Raw genomic sequence first — 23,125 nt, 5'->3', positions numbered from 1 at the left:
AGGTAAGAGGGAGGCCATCTTCACAGAAGATACTTAATAATCTTCTCTCATTCATCAAAGAGCATTTAAACAGACTGAGTTTTTAACACATGAACTATGTAGCTCAGACTAGTATTATATCTCACTTCTACCTCTACTCACCTTGCCAATTTCCATGATTCCATCAAAAAAGGCTTATGTGATTTCAAGAACTGTCTGACTCTTACATCTTTATTGAAAACTAAACTACTTCTGTGATTACTGAACATGAGGACACTCTAAAAACCTACCCCTACCCCAAACCAAAGAACAATACACACAGGCAAAAATAAAAACTCACAACTGTCATAAAACTTCTCAAAGTGCAGTACTCTATAGAGTATGATCTTAACGCACTGATCAGAGAACACACTGACTACCAGTCAAACAATGCTTTAATGCAGAAATCTATGTAGGATGTAAAATACTTTTAAACAAGTAGCCAGTGTCCAAAAATAAATTCATCGATAAAACAGAAAGAAACAAAGCCACTCAAATTACTCCAACCATTTTGTTGAGATCTGAATACAGCTGACCCTCGAACAACACGGGGGTTAGGAGCATCGACTCCCACCCCACCAAAGTGTATGTATAAATTGTGACTCCCCCCAAACTTAACTACTAGTAGCCAGCCTACTGTTGACCAGAAGCCTTACCAGTAACATACAGTCTATTAACATGTTATATGCTATATATATAATTATAATTTTATGCATTCATGAAATACCTAACTTTTAAATTTTTTTGATATTTCTATGCAGTCTGTGAATTTTTTCAAGTTGTTGCAAATCTCCAAAAAAATTTCCCAATTTTCCCCGTTTTTTGGGGGGAAAACAATCCATGTGTAAGTGGACCTGGGCTGTTCAAACCTGTGTTGTTCAAGGGTCAACTGTTCTGTTAAAGCTGTGGAGAATGGTTTCAGCTTTCTTGTTTCTAATCTAGTAGGGAGAAAAAACCCAGAAACAACTCTAATATAGTCTGTGGTTAATTTGGTACAAAAAAACCAGAAAGGAAAGATAATAATTCTAATGGAGAGAATCACTGTGTTAAATAAAGTGCAATAAGGCAATAGCATTACAATCATTATACTGTAATTGCTGGTTTACTCATCTGTATTCACCACAAAAAAATCAAACTTGATGATGGTAGGTAGAATGATGTTTTCTTCAACAGTGTCTCTCAAGTCAAGCACAGTCTGATATAGGGATTTGACACTGGTTGAATAAATTAAGTGAATTAATTAAGCAAAATAAATTAATTAAATAAAAACTTTACAGGTTTCTGGTAACTGAATGTACTGCTGAACTGAATGAATAAGCATTTTCAGAACTCTAATGAAAAACTGATGAACTCATAAAAGTGCTAACAAAAGATCAAGATGAAAAAAAAAATTAATTACATGGGACTGAGTGAACTGATGAGGATGAGTATAATTTTTGTGACTTTCTGTCTGAATTAAAAAAAAAAAAAATCCAACAAGGACCCAGAGGCAAAGAATATACAAATCAATTTTCACTGCAAAGTAAAGGAGCTGTTACAGTGGAGGATAACTGGACTGAATGTCAATATTATGACATAGTATGAGTGTGTTTCATGTTTGGTAATTGCAATCATTGTTGCTTTTGTTGTGGTCATCCATGTACAATGCTTGGTGTCAGTCTATTTATCTCTTGTAAAAATGAAATACAGTGTGTGTGTGTGAAAAAAAAAAAAAGACAAAATAAATAAATAAATAAATAAATAAATAAATAAACAAAGCAAAAAAACTTTCATGAGACCCCAGAATTCTTAAATGGGGGCCAATAAAACTACACATAAAAGATAAACATAAAATAGGGATTAGTTTCAGTATAAATTAAGCTTATTACTATTCTATTTAGAATATCATGTAAAGACCCTTATCTGATCAGTTTTAATTTAAAAATTAGCAATAAAATATTATGAGATCCTTCAAGTAAAAAGTATTTAATTTAGATTAAAAGTCAATTGCAGGGGGACTTCCCTGGTGGCACAGTGATTAAGAATTGCCTGTCAATGCAGGGGACATGGGTTCAAGCCCTGGTCCAGGAAGATCCCACATGCCGCGGAGCAGCTAAGCCCGTGCGCCACAACTACTGGGCCTGCGCTCTAGAGCCTGCGAGCCACAACTGCTGAGCCCGTGTGCTACAACTACTGAAGCCCACGTGCCTAGAGCCCGCGCTCCACAACAAGTGAAGCCACCGCAGTGAGAAGCCCGCGCACCACAAGGAAGAGGAGCCCCCGCTCGCTGCAACTAGAGAAAGCCCACACGCAACAATGAAGACCCAAAGGAACCAAAAAAAAAAAAAAAAAAGTCAATTGCAGGCAAGTGAAAAATGCCAATATACTGACATTCAAACTCACTTTCCCCACCAACTCACAATAGGCTAAATATATTTTACCACAATTTTATAAAAAGTTCACAAAAATTCTAAACTTAGGGAATAGGAAAAGATCCTTTATTTATTTAGAGCGATAGTAGACAGAAATAAAAGCATTCTTTGAGAAGCAGTGTGACACCTTGGAATGAACCAGGTAGACCTGGACTCAAAATTTTTGTTCCTTACTAACTTCATGACTACAAGCAAGTTCCTTGATTGCTTTGAGAATGAAGTTGTGTGTGTGTGTGTGTGTGTGTGTGTGTGTGTGTAGTGTGAAAGAGGAGGCAAAGTTAATTTCTCCCCATTTGGATATTCAATTGCTCCAGTCCAACTTACTGAAAAGACCATCCTTCCTAAATACACAAGAGTGGCACCGTGGCCACAAATCAGGTAACTAAATGAGCAGGTCTATTTCTGGATCCTCTATTCCACCAATCTATTTCTCTACCCTTGTGCTAATACCACAATTTTAGTAAAACTACCACTGCAGTTTTAATAAGTTTGATATCTGGCCAAGTTATTAAATTCTAAATTTGTTCTTCAAGACTGTCTTGACTACTCTTGGCTCTGTTTTTCCATTCATATTAAATAAATCAGCTTGTCAATTTCTTTAAAAAAGCCTGAAAAATTCTTATTGAGACTGTGCTAAATCTATACATCAATTAGAAGACAGTTGGTATCTTTATAATACTGAGTCTTTCAAGCCACAAACATGACATGTCCTTTCATTTATTTGTCTTCTTTAACTTCAGTCAGTGCTTTTATGGTTTACAGTGTAAAGATTTTGCCCCTCCTCCAATGGACTTATTCCTGGTTAAGGAAACAGTCTCATGTAAAAATATTCTAAACATAAGTCAATTTTCAGTATTACCCCATGAGACCCATGCTGCATTCATTTTTAAAGGTTATTTGGCTAAACTTGCAGATCTCTCATGAAGCACATCTGCCTATATTTTAAGAGTTAGTTTCTTGATCCTATGTTTACTTAATGTACATTATTTAGTATATAAACAGTGCAATAATGTAAGTTCTTGGTGAATTCTTGATAGATTGTTTTTAAGGCACATGAAGACTTATTTGATATCAGTAAGAAGGGAAGGTAGAGAAACAATTGAGGGAGGAGCTGAAATGCAAATATGAAGGAAAGGTAGAGCCAGTGAATAAAAAGTAAAACAACCAAATGATAGTAAACAATGATATACAGAATTATAGTCAACAACATTAAAGAAATGTCTCCAATTTGCAAAATACATATCAAGGAAAAAAATATTTAAAAACATATTCAGTAAGAGACCAGACTTTTCTATTTTCTCTCATCCCATAAGCTTTTTTTCAAAAATTTAAAATATGCAATGGCAAGCAGACTTCAGGTCAACAGAAGGAAACAAGGCAGGAAGAAAGAAATCCATTAGGGAGATGATGGGGGACAAGATCAAAGGCTGATATAACACACTAGAGATCCAGGAATTATGAGTTACAAAGAAGTGTGAACTGGAGTAACGCCTTATATAAACTATGAATTGTTCCAAGGTGTCTCTCTTCACGTGAGTGCTACTGGAAATTTCAGTGGGATAATCCTTTTTAAATGAAAAGTTTAGCATCTGGCTGCTGGGTATTTAATGTCCACAGAATCCCCACAATCATGATGACAAGCAAAAACTGTTGCCACACATTTCCAAATCGTTCACCTCCTCACTCTAGGTATTTTAAACAAGCACTCCGAGTGATTCTGGTATGGTAAACCACTGAATCGAATCATCAAGTATTTTTTAATCTCAAATCTGAGATTACTTTAACTGAATTAGCTGGTGAAAACATTCTCAGTCATTAGAAGCACAAAGTCATAGATAACATTATTAGAGGATAATGGATAAAACATAAGGGCAAAAATTAATCATTGTGACCCCAAACCAGAACTAAGACTAATGAATTTGTACACAGAAATGAAACATAAAATAATAAATTCTTCCACACAAGTAATAATTTTAGAACTTTTTCACAACACATTTCATACTTTTCAACAAATAAATGACTTTTAGATGCACCAATGGGTTGAAGCAGTGATTTCATTTACACCACCATGAGAACCTGTAAATAATATTCTGTTGAGAGCTGAGTATGTTGTCCTATCTATTCAGTCCTGTTGTCCAACATATATTCAGTCCCTGAGTGGCCTGCCTTATGAGTAACACATATTCTTATTTCATAGAGTAGATAAGAGCTTTTCTATAAATCTCAAGAATAACTGAGAAAGGGATCTAGAAGTCTAGTAATCTTATATACACATTTTAAAAACACATACCCTACACCATTGTGAGGTTAAATTTGAGAGGCTGAGTAGAATATTGTTTTTGATATACTTTGTAAAATTGTTCAATTCATTATAGAATAGCAGAACAGAAAAAGAAAAGATAGTATCAGGAGTAAGAACAGTGTTCTAGCTTCAGTTCTGCCATTTACTGGTTTGGGCAAGTCTCTTGGGTTCATATGACCTATAACTGTTTCATCTTTAATGGGGAGGTCACTCAGCCAGTCTATGTTAACAATTAGGATGAAATGAAATAATGAATATGAAAGTGCTGTAGAAAACTATCAAATGCTATTCAGTTACAGGGAACTTGCTACTTAAAGGATAATAATACTTTCAATGAAAACTTCAAAATAATTTATATTGTTTTCTGCTTTAAGGACCATATATGAAACTCAGAAAAATTGCACATAGCCTTACAACCAATTTGGCCATACTTGTTTTAATTCTCAAACATCTCATTCTAAGAGAAGCGGATGACCAAATCTGCCAAAGGTCAGCAATTTCAACAGATTAACTACTACTGAACAGGGAAAATGACTCTAACAGTGAATATTACCATGTCTACGTTTCAAATAAAATTTTCTGTGATTAGGAGAGAAGATAGGTTATAAAGTTTTTTAATCTACTGCAAGTTAAAGCATTATGTGACTACTGAATACATGACATTAAGGAATCTTCAAAACTGACAGCCACCTTTGAATTAACTAATTTCACTGAGTTCAAAGCTGGAATTAGACTTTTTATCACCCTTTTCTTAAGAAAAAACAAGCCAGTTCAAAAATGAAGAGGTACAGGGGCTTCCCTGGTAGTGCAGTGGTTAAGAATCTGCCTGCCAATGCAGGGGACATGGGTTTGAGCCCTGGTCCGGGAAGATTCCACATGCCATGGAGCAACTAAGCCCGTGAGCCACAACTACTGAAGCCTGCACGCCTAGAGCCCGTGTTCCGCGACAAGAGAAGCCACCGCAATGAGAAGCCCACGCATTGCAACGAAGAGTAGCTCCCACTCGCCCCAACTAGAGAAAGCCTGCGTGCAGCAACAAAGACCCAACACAGCCAAAAATAAATAAATAAAATAATTTAAAAAAAAAAAATGAAGAGGTACAAGGGAAGAAGCCATTAGTTTGTCAAATCCTAAGTTAAATAAAAACACAAAATGTTACTTGATACCCAAGAAGTTCCGTATCAATATTATGAGCATAAAGATTAGAGTAAATAAGAAATCACTAACAAATTTTAAACGTTTACTCAAAGAAGAAAAAGAAAGGAAACAAGGAAGGAAAGAACTAGTTAGCTAGCTCCAGGTAGATGAATAAAATAATACTTGAAATATTTAATCTTCTTTTACTGGGAGTAACGTATCTCAAAATAAGAGACTGACTTCTATCATAAAGAATTATAAAAAACAACTACAGGTAGAAGATTTTTTCCCCCCAACTCTATAAATCAGTATAACATGAGAAAATAATTCACTTAATATTCAAGGCTGAACTTGAAGCCCAGAATTTGACATAGCTCTTTGCATTTCAAGATAAAAACCACTAATCTTAAAGTTGTTCTCCTTCCTTGTTCTTTTCCACTTGTTTCTCTGATCAGTATTTTAAGTGCTGCTTTTAACAAGTTGTAGTCAACGTGGGAACCAATGTGAAGGGACTCCAAATGGCCAAAGATAGTAATATTTTAGCATCAAGAAAAGGTATAAAAAGTGTTATCTCCCAGTCTGCAATGGACAGAAACATAACAACTATCCTAAAATCCATCAATTTACACTACAGGGAACAATGATGATTTAAACACAAAAACAAAAAAACCCTGCAAGTCACCTTTAGAAGTTGCTAGGGCATCAACTCATTCTCATTCTCAATTCTCATTTCCCAAGGTCAGAAAATGAAGAAAAATCAAGCATTATCCTGACTCCTACATGAACTATATATTTTAGGGTAACCTCACAACTGATGAAAGTTCTTTTCCATAGAAAAATTCCAGCTAACAAATGTAAAAGGAATGACAGAGCATCACCATTCCGCAACCTCTGAAGAAATACTTGGGTGATGATCAAAGGCTGCTAAGCCATTAGGTGGATTTGACAGACAACCTCACAAAGGAAATAACCAGACATGTGTCTCCTGATATGGTGCAGCAGAAATACAGACCCAAATAGCAAAGCAAACAACCAGATCAAACCCCTAAATTTAATTCCATTTTACAGGAAATTCAGAGAATAGAGGAACACGTTAAATACCATCATGGAGAAGAAACCATCGAGGTCCAGAATGTGGAATATTCAACAGGACAAAGTTTCTTCAACAAATAAATGTGAAGGAAAAAAAAAAGAGGATGGGGGAATGGTTCCATATTAAAAGACATCAAACAAATGACGGACCTTATTTGGACCCTGATGGAAACACAACATCTGTAAAAAGACATTTAAGTCAATTAGGGAAATTAGAGTAATGAGAATTTGTAAATTTTAAAAGGTATGATAATGATTTTGTGGCTATAATTGTTTTTAAAAAAGGAATCTATCTCTTAGAAATTTCATACTAGAATATGGAAGATAAAATTACTTTTTCATGTTTCTGACTTCAATATATTTAAAAAGCAACAAGGTTGCAAATCTTAACAAAAATATTTTAGGTTACAAAAAAATGAACAACCAAAATTTATCAGTTGAAATACTTGTTCTTCAATCACAAAGCGACTACTGGTCATCCTGCTAAAAATACTTATGTTGATCAAATGACAACTATTTTTAAAAAATGAAACATCTTTGTTGGAAAGCCAGAAGCACACAATGTTGCTATTCACTCTTCCTGTGAATCAAGTAACTAGCATGAGCAAAGGCATAGGTGGTTTAAAAAAAAAGAAAGTTACCTGTTTCATCCAATATTTTAAGAATATAGATATCCAGACCTACCAATAACTATAATGGTTACGTGTCTTAAAAAAAAAATCTCATAAGAAAATCAGCTGGAACTAATTAATTCCAACCAATTCTAATGAAACTGAGAATTTATCCCTATTTTATGATATTATATTCTTAATATGTGAACAGAGTAAGATTATTTTTTAAATGGCTATGCAAATTCATTTTCATAGGTATTTTATCAATCAGCAGCCTTGATAACTTGATTCATGAAGAAATCCACTTCAGGGATATATAATTTAAAATATATATTTTTTAGACCGGAGAGCATGTAAGTCTCGCATCGTGATTCAATGACATGAAAACGAAAGATAGATTATTTCCATGAACACTATACAAAGAGCAAATTTATGAAATCTACTTAATTATTTTCAACTTGGCAGGGTCTATTCCTTGTTAACAAACAAGGTTGCTAGTCATAATATGACTAAAGCTAGAAGAAACTGGGGAATCACAAAAGAAAATAATCTACAGACAATTTCAATCAGAGGTGTGTTTAAATACTAGATTTCAAGGTGAAGCTAAACTAAGGAGTTTAGCTTAAACTATGGGCACAAAAGTATCAGGCTACAATGTAGAACTGCTGGCCCACACGATGATAACTTCTCATCATTGACTAGAATTCCTTCTAGAAGCATCTATATGCCTGGGTTCTTTATAGTCAAAAAAAATATCTAGATTGCTATTTAATTAGAGACATCTAAAAAGTCACTTATAATCCAATCTCTAAGCAAGCTATGTAGAATAATTAATGCCATTTACACAGGCACTAAAGCACAACGTAAGCGTAACAGTTGACAGAAATCTGATCTGAAACTTATCTATGAAAAAAATGACAGGACGTGACAAATATAATCTTAACGAATAAAACACAAAACTACTACGAAAGGTCTATTTTTAGGTTTGCTTTGTTCCAAATTTTGGTGACAATTTCAAAGTCTCAAAGGCATGTTTTATATGGGAGTGGTTAGAGTGGGTCTGAATAGAAATAATAAAAATCAGGAATTGAGTAGCTCCTACGACTAAGAAAAGATAAATGAAGGAAAGTGGTAGGCTAAAAACTGGTAAGTTTACCCAAACAGTGCTGCAAAGCAGATTTTAGGACCCCACTCAAATAAATTAATTGGTTGTATACAGTCAATATCCCCAAAAAGAGCAAAGGCCCAGAATTTGGGGTGGAGGACCAGTCTTTAAAAAAGAAATCTAGCCCACTTTGTAATAACATAAATCTAAATGATGATCACTGTAAAATATTCCTTTGTTACATGGACACTTACTATATTACTGAGCTTTAGGAAAAAATAACTATAGCCTTATGATGGGGGTGGCGGGGTCAAACATAATCACTAATTTACAATATATCTGCTTACAAAAGCAACATTACTTTTTAAATCACAAGCTGATTTAAATCTTCCTAAGCACATAAGAATCAGCAATAGACTCTCTCAGTTTTAGCTGAAATGACTAGAATTACAAAAATCCAAAATCTAATTTTAATAAAATACTTTATTTGAAGAGACAGGGAGGGATTCATACACAGCCTCTGATATCCAAAAACCCTTCAAAATATACTGTTAACTACATGGCTAAATACTTCCTGGAGTGGGAAAAAGGTAACCACCAATTCAAATAATCTTGGGGTGGGGGCGATTTTAATATACAGATATAAACCAAAGTTCTAAATGTTCCGATTTCAAGGGTACAACAAGCCTAGAACATTTTTTTTCTTAAACAATGTGTTCAAAAGTAAGAGAACTACATGGACCAAACCCATACATAATAAGATTCTCTAACTCACAAACATACTCAATTCATATACCCTGATATAACCCTGTGGTAAAATGGCCAGGCATTCAAAGGCCAAAGCAAAAACCATCATACTAAACTAAATTATTTAAAGTTCAATAACTATGTGACTAATGATTGCTTTTGGTGTGCACAAACTTTTTTTTTTTGAATTTTATTTTATTTTTTTTATACAGCAGGTTCTTATTACTTATCCATTTTATATGGTGTGCACAAACTTTTGATGGTGAAATCTCTTTCACTATCACGTATAAATAATTGACTTTTCAGATGACCTAAAACACACACAAATCAAAAGCACAGACGAGAAAAAAAAACACACCACTGTATTTCATAAAAGGAACATACGATACAATAGGGGTCTTTACCTTACTGTACATTAGACCCTCACTTTGAATTTTCACAAAAGTAGAACTTTTTCAAAAGGCTAATATCTACAAGCAAAAGCAATTTGGCATGTTTTATCCAACATTAAATATTTTACACATATTATAAAACACACACACAAACACACTCACATGTATACATACAAATAAAAAGGGTTTTGGTTTTTTTTTTTTACCTAAATGCAAACTGGATGAGGATCCATGTGATGAAAGTGATGGCGGTGGCGTAAGTGAATGTCCTGGAGTTTGGCTTGGCAGAGGCATGCCTATTGGACTTGGAGAGGAGGAAAATCCCAGACTATTGTAAAATGGTTGCCCTATGGGTGCTAGGCTGCTACTAGATCTTTTGTACAAGTCAGAGCTAGTAGATAGAGACTCTCTCCTTGTGGCACTACTACTTGCAGAACTGCCAACTGAAGAAGAAATAAAAAAAACCCTAATTACATACAGTGTTAACTGAATAAAACCTATCCCCAACTCTTGCTGGGAAATAACAGAAGTGATCACAATAATTATTTTTAGAAACATTATAGAGAAGATAATTACTGTGATAACTATACATACTAACTTATTAATCATAAAAGGGTATAAATGCACCCCAAGAAAATAACCAAATATTTAAGAGCAGTCACTCATATGTTCCTTATTTCACACATATTTACCATTGACACATATGATTACTGTGCTTTAATACCCTGGTATGATTTATAAACCCTGAAATTGTAAGTTGTCTGCTTTAGGATATGCTAGAGATTAAATTCCAATAAGGTTAAATTTTGGTAGTATCCTAATCTCTGGAACCAAGTTCTTAGACTTCAACCCAAAGCCAAGAAAAGATTATACTGATAAACAGAGTATTAATACATTTCCCTCGCCATTCACATTTGGTTTGGCTTCCAGCTTGTGTTCAAACCATAGTCCTTTAAAGTCCATATTGGCCCGAATATTAGTCAGCTGTGAAGTATAGATGGCAGCTAACTCCTCAGTACTTTTCACACTACACATTCTCCCTATCCTTCAACAACTAAATTACAAAATACATATGGAAAAATCAAACTTTCTCTTAGAAAACTGATAGCTCTCATTACTGTTATCAACCAAAGACATGTGTTCACTTACCCCTCAGGATCTTCCATTCCTAAGATTCTATTTCTGGCCTCATGAGCCCCATACTCAGGTAAAGGCTGATTAGCCTTTGTTTTCTTATATGGTATACAATTATATCACATCCCTTATTGTACTATATACCAAATTTTTCTTGTTCTTCACTTAATCCCCAATTCAACTATTAACCTTCTAGTTTTTTTCTTTTGCACTTCATAAAATCATAAAAAAATGGTAGGTTCACATTACCATGTAGCTATGCATGCTCAGAAAAGCAACAAGATCTGGCTGTTAATCAACATGTATTTGGATAATCAAATTCTTTACTAAGTGTTTAAAAGGGTTGTCCAAAACTCCCAATTCATAAGTCTCACTTAGAGCCCATATTTTCCAGTATGTTTTTTACTGTTTCTAAGCCTTTTTAAACTGAAGCCTTTTACATCCAAAATAATTTCATAATACATTTCTTAACCTATCAAGTTTTTTACGGACAAGCTCTATATTCGGACCAATATGGTAATTCTTTTCAAGAGAATTTTAAAGTTTCTATTAGGTTGTGGTTTTCTAATAGCAAGTCAATTATAAATAGATCATAAGGGTATAGATCAAAGAGAAAAATTAAGCAGAGCACATGATGGTAGACCAAGTTAAGCTTATTAATACAGATAGGAAACTTAATTACACTGGTTTTACCAAATTTAAAATTCTATAAAGGAAAAATACCAGGCTCACACTACTGTATTAAGCAAAATATTATATAAACAGTATTCAACCTTTTAAACCAGTGAGTGCAGTTTCTGGAAGACTGATCATGTTTTATTGAAATTCTCACTTTTTAATATATATTACAGGGAAATACTAGTAACTATATGCATTTTTAATAGCAAAAAATGAACACTATTGTAAGAGTGGTTTTGGTAAAACTGTCAATGTATGCTGTATTAACTATGCTAATTTAAAAGGACACTGTCAAAGTGATTTTTCTAAAACATGGCTACATTTAAAATTCCTATTTATTTCAGAAAACAATTTAAATGACAAGGAAAAAGACAACAGCTCTGTAATGAGAGCAGCAGCACTATCATTCCCCTGGCAGATAATCAAAGAAACCATAGTTTTGACACATGCGATATTATTTTCCTCTAAAAAGGAAAAGCCAAGCCGAACATTTAAAAGTAATTCAGAAATAGCTTTACTTTAAACCTAACAAGCTGGCTCCTTAAATTTTACTATATGCCTAAATTATCTGCAACAGTATGACTACAAAATATAAAACAAAGTATACCTAAAATATCTAAGCGGCTAGACAGTGGAGTCACTAATCATTTATCAACTGTGGATAAAATGTTAAATTACAAACTTTCAATTGTAAAAGAACATTCTAATGGGTCATAGAAATGGTGATTTAATTACTTTATTACAATGGCTAAGCTTCCTGGTGAGCTGAGTTATAAACTAGGGTATTTAACACTACTAAGCATTAATAATTTTATCATATGGGTAAAAGAATGACTGTGTATATGTTACTGTGTGTGTACATGAGCACATGAACACATTATATTTTAGATTTCATATAGGTATGGAATTGCCATAATGTAAAAAGGCAATGGGTAGACTTCGAAGAGTACCTAAGTGCAGCACTTGAATGAACGCTCATGAAATGTCCAAGAGGAGGGAGATGACAGGTTATTTACTGGTATTTAGGGGTGGCAATTGTTAATGTCCTCTGAAGCAAGGTAAAACAGAGGTACCCCAAACTGGAAATCAGAATGGAGTAAGCAATGCTCATAAATAAGGGAGGAATGAAGATGATCAGTTTTTGGGAAAGAGGCATCTGCAGGGGACATCTGTAGAGAACAAAATGTTGATGGCTCACCAGTTCCTGAATGCAGGGGGAAGGCTCTTAACAACTAAGAGACAAATGGGAATTTGGGGTTCCTACAAATCTATACCAGAACATCAGTGACATTTTATTAGAAAAGGGAACATGAGATTTATCAAGTCTTTTCTCTATTTTTCCTGGATTATTTAGGGTCTACAATCTATAGAAACTAGTTATTTCCACAAAAAAATTTTTTTTTTATAAAGTTATATGTTCTTTTGATTTTCTCCAGCAATCTAGGATTATTTGGGGAAAATGCTTGTCAATTGTGTTAGAAACAAAAAAATGAGTCTATGGGAGCACTTGGGCTAGAGATAAAAAGACTAACCTCCAAAAGGAATGAAAAAAAATCAAACAGGAAAATTAAGACTAAACAGTCTCTATGTTCACTAGACTCTTCCTCGGAAGATCCCATGCCCATTTCTTTAGGTAATTTTGTATTAGGCAAATATATTTCCCTTTTGTATTTCATTGTAACAAAAAAGCATTCTGCACCTAAAAGTTTATAGTTGTTCTAGACCATCATATTTATAAATATGAATGTTCAAGAAGTTCAGAAGATACTGTCTTAGAAAATTGGCAAGCACAGTTAGTAATGACTGGCATGTGTTAGTTTTGCCATTTTTCACACCAGAAAAGAATATAATTTAATGTGGTGGGAAAACAGATGAGAACCAGATTTTAAGACTCAAGGACACGAGAGGAATAAAAAACCTCTTGAGGTGTGAATAAATGGCCCTGCCCCTCATAAAGAAAAGGCTGTCAATTGTACCAAGAGAATGAGAGTAAGCTGTTTTTTCCCTGTTTCCTGAATACTCTGGAAACACCAGAGACTGATAATGCAATGTGTGTCAACAGGGTGTCAGTGTGGGCCTCTTCTGATTTCAGCTCTTCCTCAGTTACAAAATCAGTTTGTGTGGGTAAATTATTTATTTTGTGAAGCTATTTAAAATTTGGATTTCTTAAGGATTATATATAGAACTAGGATATGGGAAAAAAAGTCCTTTTAAATGAACTTTTAGTGATAAAGGCTAAGTTGTTTAATATAAAGATAGGCATATTTATCTTAGGGGCTTCTGTTTAGAACATTACATCGTATTTTATTTTTATATATTATACCAAATAAAGATCATTAACAACCATTAGCATTTAATAAGAATAAATCACCTGATGAGAACACAAAGATTATTATTTTAAAACACCAGAAACTTAAGATGGCAAAAATATTTACTTCCTCGAACATTAATATTATAGAGCAAAGGGAAGAGCTAGTAATTAGCATAATATATATTATCCCAAACAAACCTTACTAAAACAAAAATTACAGTAATATAATTCTTAAAGCCAGGGGAAAATGTATTATATCTGAGTAAAGCATGGGCTGCGTGAAATGAGTTAAGCATTCCTAGATGTTGCAGGAGGTGGTTTTTCAGCTACAAAACTAAACCAATAAACCAGTATCTTATTCCTGTCCTTTCTACACCACAAGCTATTACTGTTTATATTAATATTAAAAACAAATACATATACCTCATGTCCACTTAGCAGAGTACACTCATCTTAAAAAGAAACTTACCTGATGAACCAAATCCACTGAGGGCTGAGCCTATAGCAGCACCCAAAGAGCTACTGCTTCCAAAGCCAAGAGATGTACTTCCAGGTTGGCCAGGTCCGTGAGAAAATAAAGAACTGCTCTGGGAGCTATTAGTCAAAGAAGTGCTCCCATAAAATGAATTAGACTGCAGATTAGTGCTCGGCTGCTGCGGCTGCTGCTGCTGCGGTGGTGGCTGAGTGCCAAGTGGCCGGAAGAGACCATTTGTGCTGCCTGTGAGACTATTTGCAGTTCCTCCAGCTGCTGCTGCCGCTGCTGTAAATTAAATTTCAGACACTTCTTAAAACTACCCAGAAAACCATTTTCTATTTTTAAAACATCTCAAACAACACCAGAAAAATATTATCCCTGAAAATGTCAGTTACACTTACCAGCTTGTGCTGCTGCTGAACTAATTAAAACAGGTGTTGGAGCCATTAATCGAACTGGAGCTCCAAGGCCAGTTCTTGCTCCAGGGCCAACCACTAAGGCACCAGTCTGATCATAATAGGCAGTTGGAGTTAGTACTTGATAGCCTAGATAATATTAAAATAAATGTTTACCAATGAAAACATTTATTATAGAAAACATGTATTTATTTTCCCCCGCATTTGTGTTTTTATCAACCAGAAAACACAGCTATTTATGCTGTTAATATAAAAACCGTTAGTCACCATATAAAAAGAAAACACAGCTGAGAAGATATTACTAAATATATGAAAATATAGTAAAGCACAAATAAATTTTTTTCCTAAATTTTAACAGGGATGCCTCTCGCTTATGGACAACAAAATGATGAGATATATTCCTTGATATTGAAACCATAGGTAATCAAGGGCTGATGCTTGAAAGTTATTACCATTTAGTCAGTTGTCCCGAGAGGAGAATGGATAGAAAGACTAAGGGAAGTGAGGGAGAACACTGTACGATTTATTATGCAATTTTAGTAAATTTCTAAACCAAGTGCCCCATTACCAGCATTCCCTTAGATTTTCATTTGTAAGCAGCCCTTTAAAAATTAAATCATGATATAAACAGATAACTCAAAATCATAAGGTTTAACAGTCAATTTGTAAAGGTTCTCAAGCTGGAGTCTGAATAAAAATCACATAGGCATTAGTTTTATTACAGCCTTTACCACAAGGCAGGTGACAATTTGCATTATTCAGAACGACAGGTGAGTGAAGTTTATCTCTTCACAGACCTTCTCAGTAGGGACTCCTCATCTGAACCACAGAACAGAAAATGACTATTTCAAACAGAAAAGTGACTATTTTGCCAATTCTCTCAAGGATGGTGCATAGTAAGTACCACTGAAGATGCATGGGAGAGAAGTTAACTATATATATACAGTGGATACTTTAAGGCAATAGGACTTATTCTCTCCCAGAACGCAGGTTGAGAAAGGCTGTCTTATACAGTAACAGAGACTCAGGCTCAAAAGTCTGAGGACCACTTGCAAAAATGCACTGGTAACCTTGGATACTTTTAAATTTAAACACTACTTTCCCCACTAAGACCGAAACTTTCACATGCAAAGGCTGTTTTAATTAAATACAGTAATTCTGCTTCGCAATTACCATTTTACTAATACAATGGATATGAATTAGGAGAACCAGCCAAATGAAGAGAAGCATCGGGCAAAACCTAGGAGGGAATGTAGAGCTTTCAAGCCCTCTCCTCATGGAGTGAACATGATGAGTTTGAGAAGATTATTAGATATCCAACTGTAACTGTCGCATAGGATATGCAAGTCTAGAGTTCAGGAGAGCGGTTCAGGCTGGAATTATAAATATGGGAGTGGTCAACATAAGGATGGTATAAGCTAAAAAGGAGGAAATCACCAAGAAAATAAAAGGGCAGGGCTTACGGCCTGAGGGTACTTTACATTAAGAGGCTGGAGAGAGCAGGAACAAGGGAAGAGACTGAGAGGAAATAGCCAGTAAAGAAGAAAGAAAATTCAAACAATTTGGTCTCTTGGAGGCCAAAGAAAAAAGAATTTGAACGAAGACTGAGTGATCAACAACGTCAAATGCTGCTAAAAGCCATTAAGAGTTGAGAACCTGACCAATGAATTTAGCAACATGGAAGTCATTCTGGTAAGGATAAAAGCCAAACTGTAGTGAATTCAGTAAAGAATGGAAGAACCATAAACAAGTACAGAAATGCTTTTGAGGAGTTTTGCTGCAAAAAAAAAAAAAAAAAGGACCAGAGGGGAGCTACAGAAAGGGGGCTAAGAGTAATTTTTTTCTTAACCAGAAAATGTACTTGATTAGCAGAGCATGATACTTAGGTGTTCAAAAATTTTATTGTTATTGTGAAATAAAACACATAAAAAGTACAAAAAACAGTACATTATAATGACTACAACACAAAAAAGTATAACTACTATCCAAGCCAAGAAACAGAAAACTGCCCAGCAACCCACCTCTCCAAAGTCCCTGCTCTACCAGTTTTCTCTTTCCCTTAGAGTTACACATTCTACTTCCCATAAATGCTTCTCTCTAAACAATCATTTGGTTTGAATTATTTAAAAAATTTTAGGTACGATTCATCCATGTGGTTATACATAGACCTTCTAGTTTCCATTTTCATTATTGTATAGCACCTCATTGGACAAACACCACAATGAATTTATCCATTCTACGCTTACACGGTTCCCAGTTTGGGGCCACTGCCGACAGTACTGACATAAACATTTTTGTATATGTATGTTGGTGTGTTATGTGTACATATTTCTCTAATCTAAGGTATATATCTAGTAGTTGACACCCTGGGCCAAAGGGCATGTGTATTTTCAAACTTTGGCAAATAATGCCGAGCTGCCTTCAAAGTGGTTGTGCAAATTTACACGCTTACCACCTTGGTATTAGAGTTCCCACTGCTCCATGACTTCAGTAATACTTGACAATGTCAGACTTTTAAAAACTGGCCAATCTGAAAGATAGGCAGAAGTATTCTGTTGTGGTTTTGATTTTCTTTCCCCATAAGGAGGCTGAGCATCTTTTCATATGCTAATTAGGCATTGGGATTTCCTCTGGGGAAACAGCTGTTCAAGTCTCTTTCACCCATTTTCCTATTGGTCTGCCTTTTCTTATTGATTTATAATTCTTTATGTATGCTGGATTCAGGTGTTTCACCGTTTTAATGTATTGCAAATATCTTCTTCCATTCTTAGCCTGACCTGTGATTCTCTTTATGGTGACTTTTGAAGTAATGGGTTCAAATTTATTATTTCCTTTATTTTCATAAAAAAATTTCCCTATATTATCTTCTAATAGCTTTAAAATTCCACTTTTCCACACTTAGGTCTAAAATCCAAATGGAGCTGAGTACTGAACACACGATAAGGCAGCAGTTCAATTTGTTGCCCAAATCATCAATTTTATTTCATCTTATTTATAAAACAAGTCATTCATTCCTCCCTACTGCTTTTTGCTGCTTTCTTTGCTATTAATTAGGTGGCCATTTCTTTTGGGATCTCACTTTTGGGGTCTCTACTTTGTTCCACTGGTCTGTTTGTCCATGCAGTAATTCAACTGCAGCTTTAGAGTAAATCTTACTCTGTAAGTTAGAACAGAGCAAGTCCTTCTACTTATTTTTGTTCTTTAAGAATGTTTTGGCTAATCTTGACTCTTTGCATTTTCAATAAATTTTAGTATCAGCTGTCAAAAAGAACCACAGAAAGAACCCATTGGGTTTTTGATTGGAAATGCACTAAAACTACAGGTTAATATGGGGAGAACTGGCAAGTTTAAAATATTGCGTTGCCCAATGGTTTGTTTATTTAGGTCTCCTTTAATGTCTAAACAAAGCTGCTTCCCATAGAAACTGGGCACATTTTCTGTCAGACTTATTCCTAGGTACTTCTGACTACTGTAAATAATAACCTTCAAATTTTTCATTTCAAAACATTATGCTGTTGGGAGTTCCCTTGCAGTCCAGCGGTTAGGACTCAGCGCTTTTATTGCTGTGGGCCTGGGTTCAATCCCTGGTTGGGGAGCTAAGACCCCGCAAGCAGCGCAGCATGTCAGAAAGAAAAAAAATAAGAAAAAGAAAAGGCTGTTGGTTAACAGAAAAAGATTTTTAACCTGATTTTTATATCCAAAAACCTTAACAAAAACACATTAATTCTAACACTTTATCTGCAGATTCAGTTAATACAATCATATTTTCTGCAAATGACAGTTGTGTTTTTCTATTTACAGAACTTTTTCATTTTACTAGAATTTCTCTCATGTTATATACTGGCTAGGCTCTTTAATATAATGTTGAAGAGAAGTATTGTTAGCAGAAATCCTTGTCTTAATCCCAGTCTTAGATGGAACACTTTCAAGTATTTCCTATAAATAGGAAAGTCTATCATCCTTGGGAAGTGGGGTGGGGTGTTTAATTCCCTCCCGACTCCCCAGCATATTAAAGATGTTATCTTCTGGTTCATATTTGTTAAAGAGGTTTTTTTTTTAAAAAAAGTCAATATATAAATTTATTATGCTTTTCCTGCATCTTTTGAGAAGTTCTTATGATTATTATCTTTTTTTTTTTTAATTTTTATTTATTTATTTATTTACTTATGGCTGTGCTGGGTCTTCGTTTCTGTGTGAGGGCTTTCTCTAGTTGCGGTGAGCAGGGGCCACTCTTCATCGCGGTGCGCGGGCTTCTCACTATCGCGGCCTCTCTTGTTGCGGAGCACAGGCTCCAGACGCGCAGGCTCAGTAACTGTGGCCCACGGGCCCAGTTGCTCCACGGCATGTGGGATCTTCCCAGACCAGGGGTTGAACCCGTGTCCCCTGCATTGGCAGGCAGACTCTCAACCACTGCGCCACCAGGGAAGCCCGATTATTATCTTTTAATGTGGCGAATTACACTGTGATTTACTAATGCTCATCTTGCGTTCTTCGGATAAAACCAACTTGTTCATGATATATTATCCTGCTTTATATTGCTACATCTGGTTTGCTAATATTTGAGGATTTCTAAATCCATGTTCATAAGTCTGATGAGCCTACAATTTTCCTTTTCTGCACTGTTTGACGGGTTTTAATATCAAGATTATGCTAGTACCATAAAATGGCATGGGAAGAACACCCTCTTTTTCTGTTCTCTGGAATTTTAAAAATTGGAATTGTTGGAATTATTTCTTCCTTGAATGCCTGATATCATTCACCACTGAAGTTGTGTTGGCCTGGAATTTTCTTGGAATATTTTTGATTACTCAATTGATTTAATGGTAATGAACTTTAGATTTTCTATATATCCTTGAGTGTGTTTGGTTACATTTTTCTAGTTATTTGTCCATTTTGTCTACAATTTCCAATTTCTTAACATGAGATTGGTTCCTAACACCCTCTTATGATTATTTTATTTTTCTGATATTGGTTATTATGTCTTCTCTCTTTACTTTTTTTTTTGATGAACCTCTCAGACGTTTATCAATTTTATTAGTCCTTTCAAAGATGTAAATTTTGGGATAATCTGACTCTTTTAACTATATGTTTGTCGTCTATTTCATCCACATCAGTTTCTATCTTTATTATTTGGCTTCCTTCTACAATTCTTTGGGTTTATTCTCTTCATTTCATGGTTCCCAGATAGAAACTTTATTTTCTAACGTATGCGTTGAAGCCTATATACTCCTGCCATTTGCAGCAACATGGATGGACCTAGAGATTATCATACTAAGTGAAGTAAGCCACACAGAGAAAGACAACTATCATATGATATTGCTTACATGTGGAATCTAAAAAAAAAAAATGATACAAATGAACTTACGCACAAAACAGAAATAGACCCACGGACAGAGAAAACAAACTTATGGTTACCAAAAGGGAAGGGGGGGGTGGAAATCAGAGAAGTTTCGGATTAACATATACACACTACTATATATAAAATAGATAACCAACAAGGACCTACTGTATAGCACAGGGAACTATACTCAATATTTTATAATAACCTATAAGGAAAAAGAACCTGAAAAATAATATATATATATAAATATAACTGAATCACTCTGTTGTACACCTGAAACTAACAACATTGTAAATCAACTATACTTCAATTAAAAAAAAAAAAAGGCCTACATACTCCTCTTCTATGTTTTGTTTTTAAGTGTAGTCCACAAGTCTAAATATGTAGCATTTTCATAATCATTCAGTTCAAAAGTTTCTAATTTCTATTGTATTATCTTTTTGTTACTTATCTAAAAGACACAAGAGATTAAAAAAGACATGGTCCCCACACTCAAGAATTATACAATTTGTAGCAAAGATAATGTACTATATTCTTAATTCTAAGATGCCACTTATTTTCAGACATGACATTGATCAAATAACTTTCCTTAGGGAGAAATACATAACTCTTCCACTTTAATTTTAAGACACTTTACACCTCCAAACCTGGTAAAATAATTAAATTAAGAAAACAAACCACAAATAGCTAAATGAAATGCAAGGCAGACAGAAGTAGTAAAGAAAGGAGCAAGTTATGTGCCACAAGAATGGCAAAAAGAATGATTATTATTTTTCTTTTTTTTGGCTGCACCACACAGCCTATAGGATCTTAGTTCCCTGACCAGGGATCGAACCCACACCCCCTGCGCTGGGAGCGCTGTGTCTTAACCACTGGACTGCCAGGGAAGTCCCAGGAGGAACAGTATTAATGAACAAGCACTGGGAAAGATTTGGGAAGGCTTCATGGAAAGGATCATATTAAACGATGAGAAGGAAAGTTAATCACAAAGTATAAAGCAAGGCTTTAAAAAGGAAAATGTAAAAGTATATACCCCAATTTTGCTTAAAATTTATAAAAGTGTATTCTAAACTAAAAGTATTAGCTAGGGCTAAAGGCATAAAAGGATGTTTGTGGAACAGTATGTGGTCCAGGTGTGTTAAAGCATAGGACCAGGACACTACTGATTCGGTTAAAAGGTATCAATATTTTGGAGCTATATTAATGAAAATGTTAAGAACCAGAATGGTATAAACTAACCTGTATTTTTGAAAGGTAACTGAGAGGAGAATAAAAAGATGAAATAAACAGAAGAGATTGGAGGCAGACAGAGTTGGTGGGAGGATACAGGAGAAGCTGAACAAGAATAGCAGAGATGAAAAGAAGTGAACATGAGAGAATAAACAACAATTGGCAAGTCATTGAATGTGGAGCACAGAAGAAAACCAAGAGTTAAAGATGACTCTGAGAATGAAGCCAAAAATTTCTAGCTCAAGGGGATAGCGGGGTTAATACTGAAATAGGGTAAACAAAAAGATAAGCAAATTTGGGAGAGGTGAGTTCATTTTTGGACATTTTCAGTTTAAGGAGTGGCAGGAACATATACAGGCTAATATCTTGTACAAATGTAGAAGTGTGTTAAGTGTTCAGAAAAGAATCCAAGATGCAGACGTAAACTCACTGGTTTACTGGTATAGGAATGACAGGTGAAAAGATGAAAGTAGTTAAGACTCTTCCACCAAAAAAATATAAAGTATCCCTGTTTTTCCAATATTGAAACTAAGGTTCAAAGAGGAAAGTAACATGGCCAAGGTCACACAATTAAGTGGCAGAGCAATATGGCAGATCTGACTCCAAAGCATCTAGTCACTAAGCCAGAATGTCTTTTACACTTAAGTGATATACAGAGGAAAGGGAGACTGACAAAAAGCAATGAGAAAGATGGGAGAGCCGGGAGAGTAAAATATCACACAAATGTAGTGGAGAGGAGTTGCAGAAAGTTGGACATACAACAAAGTTGTGTAATACAACAAAGAATTGAGAAAAGTAAGGATGGAGGACAGAAAGTCATACTTTGGCACTGTTACATTAGAGCTACTGAAAAGGAATCGTGGAGGCGGGGCTTAAAAGAAGTGTGGGGTAGAATGTAAATTCTGAAAGGTAGTATAAGAGGGGAGCACAAGAGAGATAAAGCTTTTTAGGATGAAGAGGCAGACTAGCATCGTGGTTATGGAAAAGGAGGTGACAGAGGGAGAAAGACGGAAAATACAAGACTAAAAAACAATGATGGCATATATAATCAAGCAGAAGGATTGAAAGTCTATAATCAATACAGTACAAGGAACAGGGATTTGATGGATGAGAAGTGAAGGGTAGAAGGTGGAAAAGCTAAGGACTGCATGAGATTTGAAGAAATAAACAACAATTTTCTAAGCAAGCTTTTGTATTAGCTTTATATCTTTAAAACATATAAAGATACAACACATAAAACTTTATATCTATGTAACTATTTGAATAAGGGAGAATTATTTCATCATAGTCCTGGGCAGAATAAAGTACAGAAGGTATCAGAGAAAAGTTTTACAGTGAGGGAATCATATGAACAGTCAACAAGTCACTTAGGCACACAAATATTATTTCTAGTAAAGCCCTTTTTGTGAAAATGATTTTTACATTTACAGTTGTAAAGGGACTAAATGTTGTGGCTTAGAAGGTTAGGTAAAATAATCTGTTTTTTTTTCCTAAAAGTTTTACCTGCTTTTAATTTTCTCATCACTCCGAAGATAGTCAATTGTTTTTAGACAAATATCGTGTAAAAAGTGGTTTTCTTTTAGGAGTACCAAGACAGAGTTCACTGATGAACAGAACAAAACAAAACAAAAAAAAGCAATAAAGAGCTTTCTTATAGAATGGAAAGAAGTGAACATAAAAATAAATTTTGAGAAGACCAAAGTTGATAAAATTAATAGCAAAATA

At 34.7% G+C, this 23,125-nt stretch overlaps 1 protein-coding gene across 7 annotated transcripts in view; it reads right to left on the bottom strand.

The window, feature by feature from the left end:
* Positions 1–23,125, bottom strand: part of PUM2 (pumilio RNA binding family member 2) — a 92,161-nt gene that overhangs the window by 19,599 nt on the left and 49,437 nt on the right. For 5 of the 7 annotated variants that reach the window (XM_036873073.1, XM_036873074.1, XM_036873075.1 and 2 more), the window contains 3 exons: positions 14,815–14,958; positions 14,408–14,698; positions 10,022–10,258 (listed from right to left, as the gene is read on the bottom strand). In XM_036873073.1, coding sequence (XP_036728968.1) covers positions 10,022–10,258; positions 14,408–14,698; positions 14,815–14,958 — 672 coding nt within the window. The remainder of the gene's footprint in view (positions 1–10,021; positions 10,259–14,407; positions 14,699–14,814; positions 14,959–23,125) is intronic. The other 2 variants (XM_036873078.1, XM_036873079.1) reach the window with 1 other exon arrangement.

The sequence above is a fragment of the Balaenoptera musculus genome, chromosome 13 (genome assembly GCF_009873245.2).
Source record: "Balaenoptera musculus isolate JJ_BM4_2016_0621 chromosome 13, mBalMus1.pri.v3, whole genome shotgun sequence".
NCBI lineage: Eukaryota > Metazoa > Chordata > Mammalia > Artiodactyla > Balaenopteridae > Balaenoptera > Balaenoptera musculus.
This window is presented reverse-complemented; position numbering and strand designations above follow the sequence as displayed.